We start from the raw sequence: 13841 nt of genomic DNA on the forward strand, positions 1-13841 counted from the left end.
AGTGCAACTTTCCAAGCTTCTCTTCCAGGCCCCTGTGGTTGGGGAGCTCCACAGAGGGAGAGATGAGTCAGCAGGGCCGCAGAACTGGCCTGGGTGGGGGTGGGCATGCTGGGATTCCCCAGGGCCAAGGAGTTCACTGGGGCCATCTGAGTCTCTGAACTCTGGTAGATGTGGAGGAGTAAAGGATCAAAGGTACCCAAAGGAACACAGGAGGTACCTAAAATAGTAGGAGGTGGAGGCAGCAATTTGTAGGACTGGCAATTGTTCTCACATCACCCTCATCCCCAGGTTCTTATAGGGAGAGGGGTTCCTAAATTAGGAGTTCACAGGAACTGGGTATGATGACACATGCCTGTAATTCCAACTACTCAGGAGGCTGAGGCAGGAGGATCACAAGTTGGAGTCCAACCTCAGCAATTTAGCAAGACCCTATCTCAAAATAAAAAGGGTTTGAAGTGAAGCACATCTGATCCCCCAGAATCACAAATGAAACAAAACAAAATATCCCAAAAAATAGTCCTCAGGAATTTCTCAAGCAGTAAAGTTATGGTGATAGGCCAGTGTGTATGCAAGTGACATTTTTCTGTGGGTAGAGCTGTATGTATTGATAAGAGTATGTGTGTGGAGGGCTGGGGTTGTGGCTCAGCAGTAGAGCACTTGGCTAGCATGTGTGAGGCCCTGGGTTCAATCCTCAGCACCACATATAAATAAATAAAATAAAGCTGTATGTAATAAATGTATGTGTGGATTCATGAAGTATATTATGTAACCATTAGTTTGTATGTGCTTGTACATACAATGGTGTGTGCCTTTTTATAATTAAGGATTAAAAGGCTTGAGGTAGATATTATATGTATAGCATATGTATGTATCAGAGTGGTATGTACATATCACGTGGATGTCTGCATAGTTCATATATGTGAATGAGTTACCTAGCATGTGTGCAAATGTATGCATCTGAACGCATGTCATGTCACTACTGTGGAGGAAAGATCCCTCCTTCCTCACCCACTGTCCTCTGTCCACTCTTTTGATTAGGCTCCTTCTGAGGGCCCTAATCCAAGGGGATCCATCCTTTCCCTTGATGCTTTATAAGTTTGTCTACCCTAGACAGACTCACCAGTGAACAGCAAGCAGAACCCCTGAAATAGAGATTGACACATACTGTAATACATACCTGATGAGTGACACATTCAGACATCAGTGGGTGAGGAAGGAGGGAACTTCCCTCCAGGGTAGCGGTTAGAGGTCTCTCATTCTCCCAAGGTTTTGCTCTCTCTCTACTCCCACTGACCTTTCCAAAAAGATCCAAAATCATTAGACAGAATGAGGTAGGTTCCAGATTCAACTCCTATAGCCTAGAAAGCCCACCCTGATTCTCCCAGGGGAGGGAGAGAAGGGAGAGGTCTCTGCGGTTCAACCCAGTCCTGGTTTTGGGAGATCAGAAAGGTACTATCCCACCCCTTCCTTCAGGGGCGTCCATCACTGGGAGCTCAGTGTCTGGGTGGCCATGGGCGGAGGCTGAGGGGCCCCTAGGGTGGTGGGGGGTGGTGGATAGAAACCAGATGCCTAGGGGGTTTATACTGGAAGGACCAGAGCCGCAGCCTCTACCCGCCCCTGCCACATGGCGCCTCTGCCTGGGCTGCCCCACCCCCTGGAAGGCTGGGCTGAGGGAGGCCTGAGAGGGTGGAAGTGGGTCCTTGGTAAGGGATTCCAGTTGCTGCCCCTACCCCCTACGCACTGGGGAAGTAGGGTGGGGAACAAGACCCAGGAATACCAGGACCTCAGCTCGGCTGCAGTACTATGTTTAAAATGGGTGTGGAAGAAGTCAGAAGCCAGGACCTAAGGCAGGCGGGACTGAGGGCTACAGAGGGTTTTGGGCAGCCACTCTGTCAGTCTGGTGCAGAACTTTGATGGGGGTCATGGTCAGTCCAGGGGCTAACCTATTGGGGTTGTCACATCAAGGGCTCTGCTTCACATTCCCCAGGACCCTGCTCCTTCTTTTTCTTTTCTAGCACTCTATGGGTTTGAACACTTCTGCCACTTCCCAGGTAGGATTAAGGGTTACTAAAGCCCACAAGGGAAGTAAAGAAGGTTGATCCTTCTCCTAATCTCCTCCCCCCCCGTCCTGTCCTTCATTTCATCTTTTTACCCTTAAAAAAAACACACACACACAACTATTTTCAGTTGTAGATGGACACAACTCCTTTATTTATTTGTTTATGTGGTTCTGAGACTCGAACCCAGGGCCCCACACATGCTAGACAAGCACTGTACCACTGAGCCACAACCCCAGCCCTACCCTTTTTCTGTTTCCCTTTCAGTCTTTTTTTCTTCTCCAATCTAGTTTGAGCACCAACCCCCTCTCACACCTGCTGTCTCAGATTTCTCCCCTGCCTCAGTTTCCTGCCTGATCTAACTGGTTTGCTTCTCTTCTATTGGCAATACAGCAATTTCTCTAATGCCTGCCTTTCTTCTCCCAACTTCTGATCTAGGGACCCCAGAAATCCAACCAGCACCCGAGGCTCAGGCTAAACTACCCCCCCAACCAGGCAACCAGGGGGAGACAGCAAGGTCACAGGGACACCCCACCACGGGCACTTCCTCTAGGGCAGACGGGTGGGGTGGCCCATGTAATCATCGGACACAATTATGTGCTATTTATACTCCCTCCCCGCCCCCCCACCTGCTGGCTACTTAACCCTCCACCTCCTCCAGACCTGGCCAAGCCTCTGGCTATTCCCCTGTCCTTCTAAGCCATTGTCTCTCCATCTTTGTTCCTCTTTTAGTTGTTTGTTTGTTTTTTTTTTTTTTTTCCTGGTCTCTCTGGTTTTTCCAAAGCCACATATCTGGTCTTCTGTTTTCCTTTTCCCTCTTTCTTACGCCTTTTGATGTCTCTTCTGATTCTCTTGGACTGTATCACTTGCTCTTATGTCTCTTGGTCCTTCTGTGTTTCTCCTTTTGCTTCATTACTTTTGTCTGAAGGCCACCTGGTTCCTAACCCCTTCCTGCAAAGTTGGGCTCACAGGATTCCTTGTGGGGAAATACGTCCTACCCTGAACTTGGTTCCTGCTTGCTGCTTAAGCTGCTGTGTACCCTCCCTGGACCTCTATCTGCTCCTTTCACCTCCGAGCTTTTTCCTTGGAGAGCTGGGAGTACAAAAGAAGCACGGAAGTGGGCCCTTAGAAAGAGAAAGTGAGGAAAGGAAGGAAAGTGGGGAAAGACAGGCAGGGCTGGGAGGGGACCCAGGGTTGTGTTGGAGAAAAAACCTGCCTAACAACCCCTGCCAGGTCCGTCCCCCCCCCCCCCCACGCGCCACACACACTACAGTGGGACAGATGTTGGTTCTACCACTTGGTGGCCCAGTCTTCTCTCTCCCATAAACTTACCCCAGGACCCATCTGTCAGTTAACAGACCTTTACCTTTTGGGTTGCCCTTTCCCAATATGGTTCACCTTCCTTCTCTACTTTTCATGTGTGTATGCATGCGTGTATGCGTGTGTGTGTGTGTGTGTGTGTGTGTGTGTGTATGTGTTTTGGTACTAGGGATTAAACCCAGCAGTGCCCTGCCACTGAGCTATATGCCCAGTCCTTTTCATTTTTTATTTTGAGACAGAGCCTCAACAAATTGCTGTGGTGGGCCTTGAACTTGTGATCCTCTGCCTCAGTTTCCAGAGCCACTGGAATTATAGGTGTGCACCACTATGGCCAGCTTTCTTCTATCCCATTTTGATGGGAAGTCAGAGTTAGGAAGCCCTGATTAAGCTTTCACTTCAGTTCTTTTTGTTGCTGATGGAATGGTGCAAGGCAATGAGCAGTGGAACCTGGGAAGTATGATCACTTATGAAAAGAACTATCTGTCAAAGGATGGAAATTAAACCCCCGCTCAAGAATGGCAACTGGGTAACTGTTAAGGAATAAGAGAGGCTAGGGCACTTTTTTTTTTTTTTTGTAGGGGGGTAACCCAAAGGGGCTAAGCATAGGCATGTATGAGTTGACCCAAAGAGCTCTGCCCTAATCCTCATTCCTGCCTGCCTTAAGTTTTTTTAGAGCCAGATTCCAAGGTTCTGCCATAAAAAGCAAGGTGAGCCTAAGTATCACTTCCTAGCAGTGAAACTGAGGCACTGGAAAGAGGAAGACTAAGGGATCCTTAAGCCTGTGCCCAGCCCTTTCCTACTCTACACCCCTTCTTCCAGGTCTGGCTCTGCAACCTACTTCAGTAACCCTAAAAGTTTGGGCAGCAGAAGCCTCCACCCCTGGGCACACCTTCCCTCCTGGCCACACACACACACACACACACACACACACACACACACCTTCTGAGTTCGATGTGGGTGAATGGGGAGGTAAGCATCTTTGTGGTGAGCTCAAGTGTGTGGGGGGTATGTGTCCCCAGCGTGTCCCCATGTTCATTTGTATGTGAGTTTTTCTGTGTTCATTCATGACAGTGGCAGTACTTGTGTGGGTAGTGCTTCGTGTATACATGTGGTGTGCATGCATCATCCCCGTGTTTGTCCATGAGTGTGTATGTCAGTGTGTTCCAGTCTCTCTGTGAGTGTCGTCCCCAGTCCCCCATCCCCCCCCCTTGGATCTCTAATTAGTGGTTTGGGGTTTGTTCCTTTTCCCTCCTGTTCCTTCCCTCAGCAGCGGCGGGCGGCAGCAGCCTCAGCAGCAGCAGTAGCAGCAGCAGCAGCAGAAGCCGCGTCGCCGCCGAGCAGCAGCAAGGACTCTGGAGTCAGAGTAGGATTGTAAGATCAGAGCCCAGTGGGAAAAGGAGTGGAGCTGGCCTGGGAGAGGAGCGGATCCCTCCCAGCACCCTCAGGCCACCCGTTGCCTGCACTCTCCCTGCCAGACCTCCAGCGAGGAGAGATTTGGGACAGCCAGCCTCAGGTTTCCCCAGGTACAAGATGCTAAGAGCTCTGGGAGGGCTACCCACAGAAGCCTATGGGGTTGTCGGGGGTGTATAGGACACCTGGGTCCACCATCCCTTTAACCTTTCCCTAGGGCACCCCCAAAGAAGCCCTGACAACTTGTCCATGCTCCTGTTCCCCCTTCCTCCTTCCCACCCCTTCCCTGGATGCCCCTTTTCTCTTCTCCCTCCCAGATCCCTTCTTTGGGGAGCTCAGCAAATGGAGCAGGAAATTTGGACCCTCTGCCTCCCTCTCTCGCCCTCCTCATTGGATCCGGAGCCTTCTCCGCTGGGAAAGCTGTAATTAGAGGGTGGATCCCTACAGACAGAGAGCAGCCCCCCCACCCCCCACCCCCCAGTCCCTTCTAACTTTAGATCTCTTCTCTCCCATTCTCCCATTCTCCCTCCCTCTCCCCTCTCCCTCTCTCCGGCTCGGCTCTCTCCATCTGCCTGGCTCCTTGGGACCCGTTCCCCAGCCTCAGGATGGCGTCCTCCCTGCTTGAGGTAACTGCCCCCTCCTCCCCCTAGGAAACCAGCCACAACCCTAAAGTCCTAATCCCTGCCCACCCCACCCCCTCAACTCACATAGACAGTAGCTGTGGTGCTTGTCACTTCCAGGGTCCTTCTGTTGAGAAGAGAGGAGTGGGCTCCATGGAGGGGCCAGCAGGGGGCAGGAGAAAAGGCAGAGAAGTATAGGGTCAGGAGTCAAAGGACAGTCAGAGGAGGGTGAGAGAACATTGGGTCAGAAGGTATGGACCCCTAAAGTCAACTAAGCCACTAACTGAGGAGTGGAAAAGCAATGAGAAAAGGAGGAAGAAGAGAAGGGTGGAAACAGATACAAACGGATACCAGCAGTCGGAGAGAGGGAAGGCAGAGAGGACTGGCTGAGTGGGCATGGAGTAGCAATTGGCTATAGTTCTTTGGGGGCTCTGGTGCCCTAGGATTCCTGGCCTAAGTAGGATCTTGTTTGGTCTGTGTGGGGGAGGGGCTGGGCCTGTGAGCCGGTGTGTGGAGAGGAGGTAGGCTGAAAGGAGAGGAGGAGGGCAGCCCTGCAAGGGCGGGTGTGTGTGGGGGGGACTGACCAGGGGAACTGAGCCCAGGCCTGAGAGGGAACCAAGGAGGAGGGACAGGGTCTGAGGCCGCCTGCCCGGCTCACAAATATTTAGCTTTCAGCCAAAGACAAACTCAGCTCTATTTTGGGAGTGGGAGGCTCCAGGGCGGACTGGGCCATTTCCCCTCTCTAGGCTGGGACCCCAGTATCCCTTGCCTCTGGCACTGGGGATGGATGGAACTAGGGTACCATGGAGGTTTGAGTCTTGAGAAATCACTGACTCTCCCAGGGCTTCTGGGGAACCTAAAGCACAGAATTGAAGGACTCACAACTGCTCAGGACCTGAGTTCTCCCGGTTTCTGGCTCTCTGACTCTGTTTCTCTGTCACCATCTGTGTCCTGCTTTCTGGGTCCCTCTGAAGGAATTTGGGGTTAAAGAGCCCTCCTTGAGAGTCAATTCTTTTCAGTAGCCTTAAATCTCCCCTATTCTTCTGGCATTCAGAAACTCCAATCTTTGTTTCTGGTGCCCTAACAAATCCCAGGGTGATGGGCCAAACAGGAAGTCAACTCATTCAACCTGAAGAAGAGGTGTGTGTGAGATAGAAAAGCAGTTCTTTGACACTTGTGTCTATTGGCTGCATGGAAGTGTTAGAGTATAGTCAAGTGTGACTTTACACAGATGAATTGTGAGAGTACAGGTGTGTGTGTGGTGTGTGTATGTGTGTGTGTGTGTGTGTGTGTTGTGTGTGTGTGTGTGTGTGTGTGAGAGAGAGAGAGAGAGAGAGAGAGAGAGAGAATATACTGGGCATCTGGGTGGTGATAGTTCAAGTGAGGAATGGTATCTGTGTAAGACTGTGAGATAGTGAGTTTGTGGCTGAGTTTGAGGGAATGGCATGCATGCCAATGAGGTAGACACCATGCTTCTTATTATTCTGTATCCAATGAGGGGTTCCCAAGTGCTATTCTTTACCCTCAGGCAATGGGGACAGATGTCCTCTTACCATCTCCCCAGTAGACTTTTTATTGAGCCATCATTGCAACATTAGCCTTGAAGCTGGAAGAATGTACATGAAAATCCTGGGTCCAGTCAGGGCAGGGGTAGTGTCAGTGGGCATAGGCATCATGCCAGTGTTGCCAGCGTGGCACTGGTGCCTGGGGGAAGGGCAGCCCAGAGGCTTGCTGGATAGACATAGGATTGGGGGTGCATGTGGAAAGAGGAGGAGTCTGTTGTAGAAGTTAGGTTTTCAAGTCCCATCACTCCCTGTGAGTTGAAGATGCCCTAAGCACAAAGGCTCTCCAGTCCCTCCATCTCTTTCACCTGGTCTTTGGTTACCTGGGCCTTCAAACTCTTCCCTATCTCTTTGGGAATCTTTCTGCCTGGCAGTGGGAAGAACCTGGGGTTCAGAGAGGGAAGCAGCTGCTGTGTGATGGGAGGCTCACCTGGATACAGTGAAAAGAAGGGGAATCTGGGAGAGAGAGAAATGTGGGAGGGGGAGGTAGGAATGGAAAATTGGGCAATGGACTAAAGATAGAGCTCGGTGGTAGAGCACTTGCCTAACATGTGAGGCCCCGAGTTTGATCAGCAGCACCCTACATACACTATCACCTTCTTCCAAAAAGAAAAAAGAAAAAAAAAAAAAGAAAAGGAAAAGGAAAAGATAGAAAGAAAGAGAAAAAGAATTGGGACGCCAAGAGAACTAAGAAACTTGGAAGAAGACTAGAAAGTTAAAAACTAGGAATGGGGACATTGGGTGGTCAGAACCTAAGGCCAGCCAGCTGTCAGATGTATAGTAGACTTTTCTTTTTAAAAATTTTTTTTTGTAGTAGTAGATGGACAGAATGCCTTTATTTTATTTGTTTCATTTTTTTGTGGTGCTAAGGATGGAACCCAGTGCCTCACACATGCAAGGCAAGTGATCTGCCACTGAGCTACAACCCCAGCCCTACAGTAGACTTTTCCATTGGTTGGTGGGGCTGGGCATTACACTGTAAGCTCCTTAGAAGAAGGGGGTCCTCTTGCCCCACTCCATGTCTGGGTGAGAGAGCTGGGACAGCTTCTATTTTGTTCTTTCTCCAAGGACTCCCCTTCAGCACTTTAAACCTGTTTTCTTTTTTGGGGTGGGGGTGGGGGGCGTGTGTCGCTCTCTCTTTCTTTCTTTCTTCTTCTTCTTATTTTTTTTAATTTTTTTATTTTTGGATGCTGGGTTCAAGGCTGTGGGCAGGAGACAAATAAATGTAGGGTGGGAATCTTGGGTCCTGGAAGGCAAGACATTTGATGGGGTATGGGGCACACATTCAGACTCCTAAAGCGGGACCTTCTCCTCTAGTTTTCAGGAGAGAGCAATCAGCCAGAAAAGGAAACTAAGACTATGGTGAAACTCAGCGGCATGCACAGCTTTTGGTCCCCCAGGAGAGTTTGGTGGCTCTGGTGCCCTGTCTCTCCTTCCCTGCCTGCAGGGGCCCCAGGGCCTCAGCAACCCAGGGCTGGGGTCTCCTGTTGGCTTGGGACCGGCTGCCTCCTTTCACCCCTCCTTCCCTCCCCACAACTGGGTGGGGTCCCTGGGCTTGGCTGAGGCCCCTGTGGCCACAGTGTGAGGGCCGGGCGGGGGACGGCGTCGGCGTTTTTAAAAATAAACCGACCACAGGGAAACCATCGGAGCCGAGCTGGGCAGAGGGGGAGGGGGCGGTCAAGGGGGAGAAGGAGGGAGGAGTGGCCTGGTCTGGGGGTTTTCTGGGGCCCAGCACCACGGTGGTTTTCTCTTAGGTAGGAAGTACGTTGCCTTGCCCCCCACTCCCAGCCTCTCTTCTCCCCCTCTGTCTTTGCCTCTGTTTTCCTTAGCTTTTCTAGCCAAGGCTCATTTCCACCACCTCTCCTTCTTTGTTTATTCTGCTTTCCTCTCTCTCCCTCCTTTTTGTCTTTTTACCTTTCTGCTTTTTCAGGTCCTGCCCATTTCTGCCTCTTAATTCCAGTTCCCCACCTCTTGTCCCTGTCCTCTGAGGCTTTTATGGCACTTCCTTATTCTTTGTAGGGGTCCTTTGCACCCTGATGTCTAGGTGTCCTTCTAACTCCATGTTCCCACCTGTCCTGCCAGTGGGGCAGGAGTCAGATCCTGCCTTAACTAACCTTCTGGGGTATCAGAGGCTCCAGGGAAGCCTCTGACTAGAAAACAAACCTACTAGTGGCTCAAATTTGGGATCCCAAGGAGCCAATTGGTTAGACAGGGGGAACAGCTGGTTTGTACTTGGGGAGTAATACAGCAGTAGTGAGTGTCCACTCCACTCATTGCAACCCTGAGATCCCAGACCTAACTCTAGTTTCGGTATCACACACACTTACCACATGCTTGGAGCTGCTAGACAGCTCTAAAACCCTTGGATTCTTTTTTCTTTCTTTCTTTCTTTTTAAAATATATTTATTTTATTTATTTTTATGTGGTACTGAGGATTGAACTCAGGGCCTCACACATGCTAGGTGATCACTCTACCACTGAGCCACAATCCCAGCCCTCTCTCTCTCTCTCTCTTTTTTTTTTTTTAACAGTACTTGGGATGAACCCAGGACCCCTGTGTGTGCTAAGCAAGCATTCTACCACTGAACTATATATATATATGCAGTCCCTTTGGGGTTCTTAACTCTACTAGAAAGACACCAGGTAATTGGCTTTTGAGGAACTCAAGCAGGGAACTCTACAGGATCAGCTTTTGAATGCTTTTTTTTTTTTTTGGTCAAATTCTTAGTAATAGAAACATGTGTATGTTAGCCAGGGATACTGGAGGGCATCTCCTCCTGGGAGGTACTAAGTCTGACCTAGGGAGGGTTACCATGAGCTCCTGAGGGAGGTGGTCTTAAGTGTGGTATGACTTGATAGCAGTGGCTTGATGGGCATTAAGGAGATACCTCTGCATTTCCAAAAGACCCTCTCAAGTCCCACATGCATGTCTTCCTTCACTCACTACACTGGAAAGGTAAAAAGAAACTAGTGACATAGGCTACATGTTGGGGAATACTGAGGCATGGAGGGATATGGCTGTGAGTCAGTATCTTAGCTACTCCAATTCCCTGCCTTGGAGGGGTCTGAAGACTTTGGGCTCTTCCACCCACCAGCTGGTACCATGAAGCAGGAGGTGCCCACTGCTTGCATGAAAGACATTCTTGCCTCAGCCACAGTCCTGGCTTGGCGGCAGCCCTATTGCCTCTCAATGTCCCAGTGTCTCTGCTGTTGCTTCCTCTTGTCTCTCAGTCCCTGAGTGCCTGCCAAGAGATTCCTTACTAGGGACATGCGGACTTGGGACCTCAGGGAGACCAGGTCACTGCCTAAGTGAGGAGATGAAGCAGAGGCAGGAAGTGGATTAAAGGGTGAAGCCAGCAAAATCAAGAATGGGGGCAGATATGATTTCCTAATACTTCTTTTTCTACCTTTTTAATTTTTTTTTTTTTTTGAGACAAGGTCTTGTTATGTTGTCCTAAATCAAGCAAGTCCTGAACTCATGGGCTCAAGGGATACTCCTGTCTCAGCCTTACAAGTAGCTGGCACTACAGGTGTTGGACACATGTGCTTGGCTCCATGCTGCTCTTTGAGTTGCATCTTTTTTTCTGAGTCCCTGACTGTGATTTCTTTCTGTTATAAACCTGCTTCCCATCATTGAGATCATAATTTTCACCTCACTAAGCTGCTGCTTCCTCCTCCTCCTCTTCCTCTTCTTCTTTTTGGTATTGTGATTGAATACAGGGATACTTTGCCAATGAGCTACATTCTCAGCTCTTTTTATTTTTTATTTTGAGACAGATTCTCATAAGTTGCTGAGGTTAGCCTTGAACTTACTATCCTCCTGCCTCAGCCTCACAAGTGGCTGGGATTACAGGCATGTGCCACCATGCCCAGTATTAGCTGCTGCTTCTATCCCAGCTCTTCTCAGTAATTTAGAGTCTTCTGTTCCTCGAAGGCCTTTACACATCCCTAACAACTCCACATGGTCTCTGCTTCCTGCCTCTTTGGCTGAGGTGTTAGGCTGAAGTCTTGGGCCTCCATTTTCCTTTCTTTCTTTTTTTTTTTTTTTGGTGGGGGCAGCATCAGGGACTGATCTCCAGGGCACTCAACCACTGAGCCACATCCCCAGCCCCCATTTTTTTTTTTTTGAGAGAGAGAGAGAAAGAATTTTTAAAAAATATTTATTTTTCAGTTTTCAGTGGACACAACATCCTTATTTTTTATTTGTATGTGGTGCTGAGGATCGAACCCAGCGCCCCGCGCATGCCAGGCGAGCGTGCTACCACTTGAGCCACATCCCCAGCCCGAGAGAGAATTTTTTAATATTTATTTTTTAGTTTTCGATGGACACAACATCTTTATTTTATTTTTATTTGGTGCTGAGGATCGAACCCAGCGCCCCGCGCATGCCAGGAGAGCATGCTACCGCTTGAGCCACATCCCCAGCCCCCCCAAGAGGACACAATACCTTTATTTTATTTATTTATTTTATGTGATGCTGAGGATCAAACCCAGTGACTCACCCATGCTAGGCAAGCGCTCTACTACTGAGCCACAACCCCAGCCCTCATGACTCTAATTTAGTTCTGCCTGGATGCCAGGCCTCACTGGCGCACCTCTCTTCCCTCTAGTCCCCTATCCTTTCCAACTCTTCCCTGACCCCTCTGCTCCATTCTTCATGTCTCTAGGTCTCAGTCCTAGAGTTTTGCCCTTTCTTCTGCCTTCTCCTCTTCCCCTAAGCAGTGCTTCCTTCTTTCCACAGGAGGATGCTCACTATGGCTCCAGTCCCTTGGCCATGTTGACAGCTGCATGCAGCAAATTTGGTGGCTCCAGCCCTCTGCGGGACTCAACAACACTGAGCAAAGCAGGCACAAAGAAGCCATACTCTGATCTTTCAGCTCCCAAAACCATGGGGGATGCCTACCCAGCCCCCTTTTCAAGCACCAACGGTCTCCTCTCACCTGCAGGCAGTCCTCCAGCACCCACCTCTGGCTATGCCAATGACTACCCACCTTTTTCTCATTCATTCCCTGGGCCCACAGGCACCCAGGACCCTGGGCTACTAATGCCCAAGGGACACAGCTCTTCTGACTGCCTGCCCAGTGTCTACACCTCTCTGGACATGGCACACCCATACGGCTCTTGGTACAAGGCGGGCATCCATGCAGGCATCTCTCCAGGCCCAGGCAACACTCCTGCTCCTTGGTGGGACATGCACCCTGGGGGCAACTGGCTAGGTGGTGGGCAGGGCCAGGGTGATGGGCTGCAAGGGACGCTGCCCACAGGCCCTGCTCAGCCTCCACTGAACCCCCAGCTACCTACCTACCCATCTGACTTTAACCCCCTTAATCCAGCCCCCTACCCAGCACCCCACCTCCTGCAACCAGGGCCCCAGCACGTCCTGCCCCAAGATGTCTATAAGCCCAAGGCTGTTGGCAATAGTGGGCAGCTAGAAGGGAGTGGTGGAGCCAAACCACCTCGGGGTGCAGGCACTGGGTCCAGCGGTGGATATGGGGGCAGTGGGGCAGGGCGCTCCTCCTGTGACTGCCCCAACTGCCAGGAGCTAGAGCGGCTAGGGGCAGCAGCAGCTGGGCTGCGGAAGAAGCCCATTCACAGCTGCCACATCCCTGGCTGTGGCAAAGTGTATGGCAAGGCCTCACACCTGAAGGCGCACTTACGCTGGCACACAGGAGAGAGGCCTTTTGTCTGCAACTGGCTCTTCTGTGGCAAGAGGTTCACCCGTTCAGATGAGCTGGAGCGTCACGTTCGTACTCACACCAGGGAGAAGAAGTTCACCTGCCTGCTCTGCTCTAAGCGCTTTACCAGAAGTGACCACCTGAGCAAACACCAGCGCACCCATGGCGAGCCAGGCCCAGGACCCCCTGCTAGTGGCCCCAAGGAGCTAGGGGAGGGCCATGGCGTGGGAGAAGAGGAGACCAATCAGACACCCCGACCTTCAGCCTCACCAGCACCCCCAGAGAAAGCCCCTGGAGGCAGCCCGGAGCAGAGCAACCTGCTGGAGATCTGAGCTGGGTGGAGGGTCTCCAGTGTCAGGGCCGCCTTTCCAGCCTCTCTTGGCTCTATGGACTATTGTCCCTCACTCTTTTTTCCATGCATGTTGTCTTTTGAGGCTCTACCTTGGCCATTCTGGATCTGGTTATCTCCTTGCACGCCTGCTCAGCTCACCTCCTCCCTTTGCCATGAGCCTGGCTTTCGGCCAAACTCTCATCTCAGGCCCTCACTTTGTGCCCGATTCCTGTGCTCTTGGTTCGTAGGTTTTCCTTCACCCCTTGTTCACAGGTTTTCTCTCCTTGGCTTTTGCCATGCCAACTCACTTTCTTTCCATTTAGCTTCCCAACACTATTTCTCCCTCTTACTAATTCCTTTCTGCTTCACAAGCTTATTTACTGCTATCACTCAGCTTCCAGGCTTGTCTTCCCAACTTACTCCACGACTTTCCATTCTGCAGAGTTTTTTTCCTTTTTCACAAACAAGATGATGATGTTAATGATGATGATAATTTATTGCCCCCTGGTGGCTTCTTCCTTATAGACCCCAGTTATAGGAGGCTTGGGGTTATTGACCTGGCTGGGAGCAGGGTGCCAAGAGTGGGGCAAACCAGTGGGGATCTGATCCCAAAGATGGGGTAACCCCTGGGTCAGGGAGGCTGCCCCCAGGCCTATATATTTAACTCCATGCACCCCGAGTAATGAATACTAGTAATAATAATTCTATTTATCTAAGTTATGATGACGGGTCCGGTAGAATGAGCTGGGGAGGGAAGGGGATCCATTTCTGCTAAGGAAATTCTAGCCAAATGTATTGCTGTATAGACAAAGTGGTAGTGGAGGTCTTGTTAATAGAATTTCTATCATCAGGGTCTCAGTGGGGTT

At 50.5% G+C, this 13841-nt stretch overlaps 1 protein-coding gene across 1 annotated transcript; it reads left to right on the plus strand.

Moving 5' to 3' along the window:
* Nucleotides 1–5392: 5392 nt before the first annotated feature.
* On the plus strand, nt 5393–12976 carry Sp7 (Sp7 transcription factor). The gene is made up of 2 exons (XM_026398818.2): nt 5393–5413; nt 11711–12976. Exons 1-2 carry the CDS (start codon nt 5393–5395, stop codon nt 12974–12976), a joined length of 1287 nt encoding a protein of 428 aa, XP_026254603.1.
* Nucleotides 12977–13841: the final 865 nt, after the last annotated feature.

This window comes from Urocitellus parryii, chromosome 5 (genome assembly GCF_045843805.1).
Source record: "Urocitellus parryii isolate mUroPar1 chromosome 5, mUroPar1.hap1, whole genome shotgun sequence".
Classification (NCBI taxonomy): Eukaryota; Metazoa; Chordata; class Mammalia; order Rodentia; family Sciuridae; genus Urocitellus; species Urocitellus parryii.

Excerpts from the sequence above, each read along its gene's own strand:
- Sp7 (XM_026398818.2), top strand. The coding sequence starts at position 5,393 with ATGGCGTCCTCCCTGCTTGAG. Across the intron at positions 5,414-11,710 it reads TGGCGTCCTCCCTGCTTGAG|GAGGATGCTCACTATGGCTC; the intron begins GTAACTGCCCCC and ends TTCTTTCCACAG.